The 9,359-nt window shown below is 39.7% G+C and overlaps 1 protein-coding gene across 1 annotated transcript; it reads left to right on the top strand.

The window, feature by feature from the left end:
* Positions 1-218: 218 nt before the first annotated feature.
* On the top strand, positions 219-7,617 carry LOC144641175 (uncharacterized). Its single transcript, XM_078500216.1, has 3 exons — positions 219-341; positions 1,842-2,654; positions 4,130-7,617. The coding sequence occupies exons 1-3, from the start codon at positions 263-265 to the stop codon at positions 6,697-6,699; spliced, it is 3,462 nt and encodes a 1,153-aa protein (XP_078356342.1). The 5' UTR covers positions 219-262; the 3' UTR covers positions 6,700-7,617.
* The last annotated feature ends 1,742 nt before the right edge of the window (positions 7,618-9,359 follow it).

The raw sequence follows: 9,359 nt of genomic DNA, 5'->3' as shown, positions 1-9,359 counted from the left end.
TTCATCTGCAGTATCGAAACCGTTTAAAGCACCGCGTGTCAAATTATGTTTTGTACTTTCAAATTAGTTATAAGTCTTGCTGAGAGGAATACAAAGAATTAATGAGCTAATTACAATGTGCACTTCCTCGTTTCACATGTTTCCATTTAAGGAGACATGTTTCAGCTTTATGACAATTAAAATTCACTGCAATAGAGTTCGGTGGTCAGTTGAAGCAGGATACTTTGTGCGTGCATTAGCGACCACATACACAGACAAGGACATGGAAAAACCGCAAACATCGCCTGTTATTTACTGCTGTCTTATTTACCTTCTGATTTGTCTTGTTGGCATCCAGGCAGGTACGATACTGTTCCTTGACTTGATAGCAATTATAAAACTATGTAGACTTAATAAGGCTCCGATTAAACAATTAGAATCCCGCTATCAGTTTTGACATTTTTAAACAAATCGAACTTGCCATGTCTCTAGCTGAATCGCTGTTTTTAAAAAGATACATTTTGCGTAAGCTTATCTCGAACTTCGGTTGTCTTGAGCCTTATGGCTGCTTCGGAGTTACTTCTAACAATTTGCTGGCTTGCTTGGCTTAAACATCCCTCAGCTCGAATCGAAGGAACAGTTTTGGCAAAGCGTCGATAATTTCCTTTCTTTCGACGCAACTGCACGAATGCCCCATAGTTTTGTCACATGGAAACCACTTGTCTGTGTTTTTATTTGGTTCTTTTATTTGGTTCTGGTGGTGCTTTGAACTTAATTGCAAAGGTCAGCTACCGATCTTCATTTTCTGGATGTACAGCTCCCGGTACAGCTTTGTCATGCTTCCACTAGACTTTAGTATCGATTGAGTGGATCGTTTTGTACGACATATAGTCAGGTCATATATCACAAGTTTACAGACTTCGACAGAAATCTCTTTAGGGAATGTTAGTACTTAATTAGATTCTGATTTTTTATCACTATATTGCGCATTAGGCTTCACGCTTTTCAAAATAGCGAAAAAGAAATATCTACACTTTTCGAATACAATAGCACTCCTTCGGCAAATATCAGAATCTGAAGGTGTGATAAATCTAACAATAAGCCCATTGCATTGAGAACTGTAGATAAAACGGCGAAAAAGAGGATTGTAAGGAGATTCGAAAACGACCCAAAATGATATGCCTTCGATGACAAAGTAAGGTACAGTCTAAAATAACATGAATTGCCTAAGCTGATATGGGTTAAAAGCTCTGTTAAAAGTTCTGTAGTTTTTAGCTGTTAATGCGACATGAAATGGTCCACAATGTTCACTCGCAGTTGTATGTAATGTAATGTAAAAACTTTATTTAAACACGGGAAACCATCAGTTACAATAAGCTCAAGTATTAATGAAACTAAAACTAAAACTGCTTTACATGATTGCCGTGTGGGAATCCCATACGTCAGCTACCTTCTTGATAATTTTCTTAAAAATTATTAACTGATGCGGCATTTTTAAGACATTTGGGCATGTTATTCCAGAGCATAGCGCCGCTGTGTCTTCCAGCTTTTTTTTTTTTTTTTTTTTTTTAAACAGAATTTCTGAATCACTCTTACCAATTGAATTATAGTCCTTTGAAATGCTGGGGCATTTGCAGCACAAGAAGGGAAATGGCTCGATTTATACCAGAGACGGATGATAGTTCGTCTGGACGGATGATCCGTCTGTTTGCCCGTATTTTTAAACAGACGAATTATCGGACGAACTCGAACTAAAATATGCTCGGCTTATTAAAATGCAAGTTCGTCCAGACGGATCATGCGTCTCGAGTATAAATCGAGCCAATGTCAGTTCTTTGAAACTTTCTCTCTTTCTGCTACAGGAAGTTCAATCGCGCTGGTAAAACGAACGAGCAGTGTTTACGTCTCCTATGCCACTGGGACAGACAATGCCAACTGTGGTGGCCAGGACGCCCCGTGTAAGACTCTGGTTTTTTCATTAGGTCAACTTCCGAATGGAGGATCACTTTTCTTGGATGGAACAGACTCCCAGAAGCACCCCTACACGTGTGGTCCAACTAACAAGACCAGCGTTAACATAAGTTTAACCATTTCCAGCTGGTACACACAAGCACATGTCTCGTGCGAGATTCTGTTCCACCGCATCCCACTTGGACAACCAGGCTATACACCGCTCGGCCCAGAAAGTCTTTTTACCCCATTTCAACCGGTGGAGATGAGAGTTACCCTGAAGAACTTGTCCTTTATTCGAGGTGGTGTTGGCTGTTATGGAAATTGCTCTTTAGACGTTTCTGGCAGCAATTTCTCCAACTGTAGTACCGCTTTGCGCTTAAATGGAAGTCTCCTTCACAATCTGCACGTCGCAAAGACCACTTTCTACAACAATGGGGCAGCCATTGATGTCAGTAATGCAGTGCCTGGGATAATATCCATTACTCATTCGAATTTTCACCGCAATGGTCCGCATCCGGTTATAAAAATTAAGAATGTTTTAAACTACAACGATTTGCAGATTCAAATTCATGACTGTGTTTTTCAAGAAAACACTATTCCTCCACATTTCAACAGATCTTTCGAACTGGGCGATGCCTATATGATAGACATCTCTTCCGTTCAGTGGAAATCGGTAGGAATCGTAACTTTCTACAGAAATAATTTTCTTTCCAATTTCAGAGGTGGTATTTTTGTGGAAGGTTGTTTTAATTTAACGTTAAAAAACCTTTCAATGCATAACTGGTTAGCAAATGCACTGGAGATTACTAACACACTCAAATGTTATAGCGGTATCACGTGCTCTGTACACGTTTCTGGCAGCAATTTCTCCAACTGTAGTACCGCTTTGCGCTTAAATGGAAGTCTCCTTCACAATCTGCACGTCACAAAGACCACTTTCTACAACAATGGGGCAGCCATTGATGTCAGTAATGCAGTGCCTGGGATAATATCCATTACTCATTCGAATTTTCACCGCAATGGTCCGCATCCGGTTATAAAAATTAAGAATGTTTTAAACTACAACGATACGCAGATTCAAATTCATGACTGTGTTTTTCAAGAAAACACTATTCCTCCACATTTCAACAGATCTTTCGAACTGGGCGATGCCTATATGATAGACATCTCTTCCGTTCAGTGGAAATCGGTAGGAATCGTAACTTTCTACAGAAATAATTTTCTTTCCAATTTCAGAGGTGGTATTTTTGTGGAAGGTTGTTTTAATTTAACGTTAAAAAACCTTTCAATGCATAACTGGTTAGCAAATGCACTGGAGATTACTAACACACTCAAATGTTATAGCGGTATCACGTGCTCTGTACACGTTTCTGGCAGCAAATTTTCCAACTGTAGCACCGCTTTGCGCTTAAATGGAAGTCTCCTTCACAATCTGCACGTCACAAAGACCACTTTCTACAACAATGGGGCAGCCATTGATGTCAGTAATGCAGTGCCTGGGATAATATCCATTACTCATTCGAATTTTCACCGCAATGGTCCGCATCCGGTTATAAAAATTAAGAATGTTTTAAACTACAACGATACGCAGATTCAAATTCATGACTGTGTTTTTCAAGAAAACACTATTCCTCCACCTTTCAACAGATACATGTACAGATCGTTCGAATTGGGCGATGCCTATATGATAGACATCTCTTCCGTTCAGTGGAAATCGGTAGGAATCGTAACTTTCTACAGAAATTACTTTTTTCCAATTTCAGAGGTGGTATTTTTGTGAAAGGTTGTTTTAATTTAACGTTAAAAAACCTTTCAATGCATAACTGGTTAGCAAATGCACTGGAGATTACTAACACACTCAAATGTTATAGCGGTATCACGTGCTCTGTACACGTTTCTGGCAGCAAATTTTCCTATTGTAACATCGCCTTGCACTTACACGGGAGTGTCTGTGATCTGCACGTAACAAAGACCATTTTCTACAACAATGGGGCAGCCATTGATGTCAGTAATGCAGTCCCTGGGATAATATCCATTACTCATTCAAAATTCCTGCGCAATGCTCCACATCCGGTTATTACTATTAACAATGTTTTAAACTACACCGCCATTCAGATTCAAATTCATGACTGTGTTTTTCAAGACAACGCTGTTTCTACACTTTTCTACAGAAATAATATTCCTTCAAACGACGGAGGTGGTATTTTCGTAGATGGTTGTTTTAACTTGACGTTAGAAAACATTTCAATGAATAACACGTTATCAAATGCACTGAAGATTACTAACACACTAAAATGTCACACCGGTATCAAAATCCACATCAACAATTGCCTGATAAATGGGACAATCCGGGACAGAAATCCTACTGCAATGTCAGTTACGGCAGTCCAGATCGCAATGTCATTAGACAATGTGACGGTGCAATCAAACAAGGGAACCGCTTTTTCTTTTTCTGCGGAAAACGGAATTCTATGCATCGACAATTCAGTTTTTGCACATAACTCAGTGGAGGACATCGACGGTTTGCTTTTAATTTCCCGAAAAAAAGATACTGATGATCTAACCCATTCACCCAAGTTTACTACAAGAGAAGAAAATACCTCGGGAGCTGGCGATCCGATAATTGTGGAGTTTCAAAATACTCTCCTGCTCAAAAATAAGGGACTTCGGTCGATAATAAAACTATGCAACACTTCGACCAAATTGTTGAATGTTACTTTTAAAGACAACGTTATCGAGGGACGAGGTGGTGATATTTATATTGGCAAAAACAACACTGTATCTCTCCACAACAGCCGGTTTACACGATCGTTGCGGCATTATTATGCATCCGCCTTTGTTTATTCTGTTGTGGAATCATACTCTTTTCTTAGTATCAACAAATCTAGTTTTGCATCAAATAGCAGTGAGTTTGAAACAACGACGATATTCGATCTGAGGTATGGGATAAACATCAGTACAGACGACGCATCCAACATCATTTGCCCGTTGAATCGAGATCTACACAACACAATTAACGTAACACAAGGCACTGTAAACCTCATAAAGGACAATTACAAGGCCAGTTGCGAGAAATGCCAAGTTGGATTCTATAACCTTGACAGAGTTAACTTCATCACCGATGCAGTGGTTAATAAAGAAAGATGTCTTCCTTGTCCCTATGGAGGCAACTGCTCCCATGTCATAGCGGCAAGACCAAACTTCTGGGGTTATCTTGTATCAAAACATCCATCAACCGTGGCGTTTAATATTTGTCCTCTTGAATATTGCAGTCCAGCATCCAAGCCAATCTCAAGCTTTAACAGCTGTTATGGTAACAGAAGTGGTTTCCTTTGTGGGCACTGTCGTGAAGGCTACACCGAAGCCATGTTCTCAACTGAATGCCGAGAAAAGGAGAACTGCAACGATTACTACTTCTGGTTCTTTAGTGTAGCATACGTTATCTGCCTTTCATTTCTTCTCATGACACGACCTCGGTTGTTTGAAACCCTGTGGAAAAACATTGTTTGGTTTCGACATAGACACACTGGAAGTTCTCCCAGGTACACAACAGCACGGGATTGGCAGAACTGTAATAGCAAGCACTTTGATCATGCAGTGGTGAAGACGATCTTTTACTTTTACCAGATTGTCGAATTGTTGCTGATCTCTACCTCATCAGCGGACCTAATAAATAGAGTCGAATTTATTCGTCCGATGGTCTCTGTGTTCAATTTCGAAATACGCTCATGGAACGAGAAATTTGGTTGTCCATTTCCTGGGCTTACAGCCGTTACCAAACAACTATTTTCCAGTTTGACAGTGTTTGGAACTATTGCTTGCATCTCGATAACTTGCTTAATTCATGTTGCAATGAGTTACACTGGATGTCTTAACAGTCCTCGTATTAACCTGTACCTGGCGGCTGGAGTGGAAACCTTACTACTCGGTTACGAAAGGCTCACAGAAGTATCGTTAAGCTTGTTGAACTGTGTCCCAGTTAATTCAGAATGGCGTCTTTTCCTGGATGGAAACATCCATTGTTGGCAGTGGTGGCAGTATGTCCTGCTTTCGTACATTGTGGTGTTCGTTGTTCCTTTTATATTCGTGCTGTACTGGGGCTCAAGGAAATTGAATCAACAAAGTGTCTCAACCAAAGAGCTCGCCATGGCATGCATAATGCCTTTGCCACTTCTGTGTTCCTGGGCCATCCGATACTGCTTCAAAAAGGAAGTGCCTGCTCGAAGATTGCGGCGCGATGACACCGAGGAGATCAAGATAGTACTTCAAGAGCCATTTCGACCACCCGAGGAAGATGAAGACGGAGGAACGTTGTACTGGGAAAGCGTTTTAATCGGGCGACGCCTTGTGCTGTTGTGTTTGCATTCCTTCATTGCAGACCCTATGGTGCGTCTCCTTTGTCTCGATTTCGCATGCATGGCCATACTCGTGCATCATTTGTACAAGAAGCCTTACAGGGACACTATAGCAAACGCTTGTGAAAGCTTTTCCCTCTTCGCCTTGGTTATTATCGCAACCTTTAGCTTGGCTGAAGCATCGCTAGTCTCTGAAGGAATAGAAGCCAGTGGCCCCAGACAAGGCGTTTTTGAGGTCTTTGAATGGGTAGAGGTAGTTCTACTCGTAGCTGCACCTGCATGCCTCTGTGTTCTCGTTGTCTTAGCTGTCTTGTCGCAGTTGTTTCACTTGTTCTTTCATGTCGCCATGTTCTTCATTTGGCTAAAATGGCGTTGGAGTGATCCTTTGAATCTACGACGTCCACTCCTTTAAATATGGCAATCAAAAGTACATTCCACAGAACGAGATATTTTTAGCTATAATGAACTTTAGCCGGTGAAACACAAGGATTGTCGATAACGAGTTCATTTTGTTGCCATTTTTTACGACACTTTTTCAAGGTCGTATGGGCTAAAATGTGTATACAGTCAAACATATCAGTTCAGATTGATAATCTTCGGAAATGCACGGAAACGTTCTGAAATATTATGTTTTGTAGGGAGTCTTGAAAGGCTTAAAATGGTTAGAAATCAAACAAAATACAACTAAAAACTGAGTCCTGAAAAGATATTGTGTTTATTTTATGAAGACTTTTTGTCAATAATGCAGTTATCTAGTACATGTGTCACATGTAAACCTATTACTAGCTTAACATTTACGAAGACCTGTTTTATAGTAGGCCTAAAAAGCTACATGAACTTTGAGTGCATGTATGATATGATATACGTCGAAGTGAAAATTATCACATACAAAAATGTAGAAGTCACAGCTTTAATTAAAAGCTGTCATCATGCTATAGTTACGGAAAATTAGAACTTTACTTTTGTGTTTCTAGCCGTAGGAAAACGCGTATTTTTACTCGTATTTTCCGAGGACCATAAGAGATTGGAATGCACTCCCTGCGGCGATTGTTGAGTCCGACTCTCTTACGTCTTTCCAGTCTGGACTGCGCGAGCATTTTTATTAATTTAGTGGTTTACCCATATAATTTTAGAATTTTTAGATTTTTAGAATTAATTTAGAATTTTTCAGTTTTTATATATGTACATATTGTATTTTTACTTATTTTTTAGACGTTGGTGTGATATCCGTATGGCATTTTTTACCGACATATTAAATGTAGATGTAGATGTAGGATTAAAATGTGTGTTGCACCAAACTCCTGTTATGACAGGATGTCACTTAGTTATACTGAAGAGAATGTGTAAGTTGTAAAAATGGTAGCTAAGAATAAATGCTTTTTTGAGTTCTTATAAGAAGTTTGTTCAGTTACAGATGATTCGTTTAAATTTGCTAGTTGTGCCGTGTTTGGACACTTTTAATTTAAATCGGTGAAAAAGGTAGCTCGTGTCTTGGATCTCAATTTCAAAAAGATCCCCAAGGAAAAGGGTGGTTTTACATTTATACACCTGGGTGGGGAGAGGAACTTTACTCTCACAGTGCCTCTCTCCACCCAGGTTTGTAAATGGGTACCTGCGAATTTACTGTCAGGGGATAACCCTGCGATGGACTAGCATCCTATCCAGCGGGGGGGGGGGGGGGTAGCAATACTCCTTGCCGCTTAATGCTACAGAAACCAGGATACGGCTCCGGCTGTATGGACCACTTGGCTCAGACACAGACTTTACCTTTTTACATAAAGCTCAAGCAGAAAATAATATATTTTCTTCCGTCCTCATCACGCGACACCTTGTCCAGGTTTTTTTTCTTTTACCATCCTGGTTTTAAAGGATTCTTAGTTTTCACATGACGTCATCAAAATTGTAAAATCCAAAATTGAGATACCCCTGTTTTTTATCCTTCACTGGCTATTAAACTTCCTTACTAAGTATATCTTATTGAAGAATTTTAACTCGATATGGCCCAACTATACTCCAATTCTAGCCTTCTGGCTGTACATTTCAAACCCCAAAAATGTTTCTTTTTGTTAAAAAGTGCTGAAATGTTGTCTCGCTTTACGAAACGTTTCGGGAATAACCCCTTCAACTTTGCGACTGATGAAGGAAGGGGTAATTCCCGAAACGTTTCGCAAAACGAGACTACATTTCAGCACTTTTTAACAACAACAACGAAAAAACACTTTATAGTACATGAACAAAGTGCTACAAAGCAACTTATTATTTTTATTAATTTCAAACCCCACGCACGTCGATCTGCTTGCTTCTTTATTCGATATGAATCACGCGTCGGAAGGAAAGCGAAAAAAATAGTTTTTTTTACGCTATCGCGAACGCCGTCACCCGCCGTTCCTTTTTTCGCCGGTGTCCTAGCCGATTTTGTCCCCCCTGGATTTTGTCCCCCCGGTCAAAATCCGCTAGCGGATAATGACCCCGCGGTCAAAATCCGCTAGCAGATATGGACCCCCGGGAGTCAATATTTGCCAGCGGATTTTGTCCCCCCCTTCGCGAATTTTGACCCCCAGTCAAAAGTGATCATACTTCGCTATCGTACTCCTGGAGTCGTAAACGAATAAAAGAAAAGACGATAAAATGTTAATACGAATATTTCATGAACATTGAAAAGACGAAATAGACAAGTTAAGTCTCGGTGTTTACCAAACACAGCATGCATGCGCATTAGAAAATCTATGTTATTCTCAACACGGCCCGAAGCAACGTTTTCCGATCGAAAATCAAGTGTCATTTTTGTTGATCCTAGGCTAAAGTGCAGAACCAAATTTACAATTGCTTTTTTTGTTAGTTTGTTGTATACGTCTGAAATTATAATAAACAATGTTCGGATAACAAGTCCCAGTGTCAAGTTAGTTTATTAGAATAAATGTTCGGTTGAGTGAATTTACAAAAACCTGAAAAGATACAGGACAATAAGATTACTGGACTCTAATTACATTGTTTTCTTTTTGTTTTTACTTTTATATAGACAATAGATTTCTTCTAAATAGCTTCCGACATCAAAACCATTTTCCCTTTCTG

The sequence above is a fragment of the Oculina patagonica genome, unplaced genomic scaffold, assembly GCF_052425735.1.
Source record: "Oculina patagonica isolate OP01 unplaced genomic scaffold, crgOcupat unplaced729, whole genome shotgun sequence".
NCBI classification, from domain to species: Eukaryota; Metazoa; Cnidaria; class Anthozoa; order Scleractinia; family Oculinidae; genus Oculina; species Oculina patagonica.
The sequence above is the reverse complement of the archived record's forward strand: the minus strand, read 5'-3'. Positions and strand labels throughout refer to the sequence as shown.

Coding starts and splice junctions, on each gene's coding strand:
- LOC144641175 (XM_078500216.1), top strand. CDS start 263: ATGGAAAAACCGCAAACATCGCCTGTTATTTACTGCTGTCTTATTTAC. Junction 342..1,841: donor TCTTGTTGGCATCCAGGCAG/GTACGATACTGT, acceptor TTTCTGCTACAG/GAAGTTCAATCGCGCTGGTA. Junction 2,655..4,129: donor TTTTCTTTCCAATTTCAGAG/GTGGTATTTTTG, acceptor CAAACGACGGAG/GTGGTATTTTCGTAGATGGT.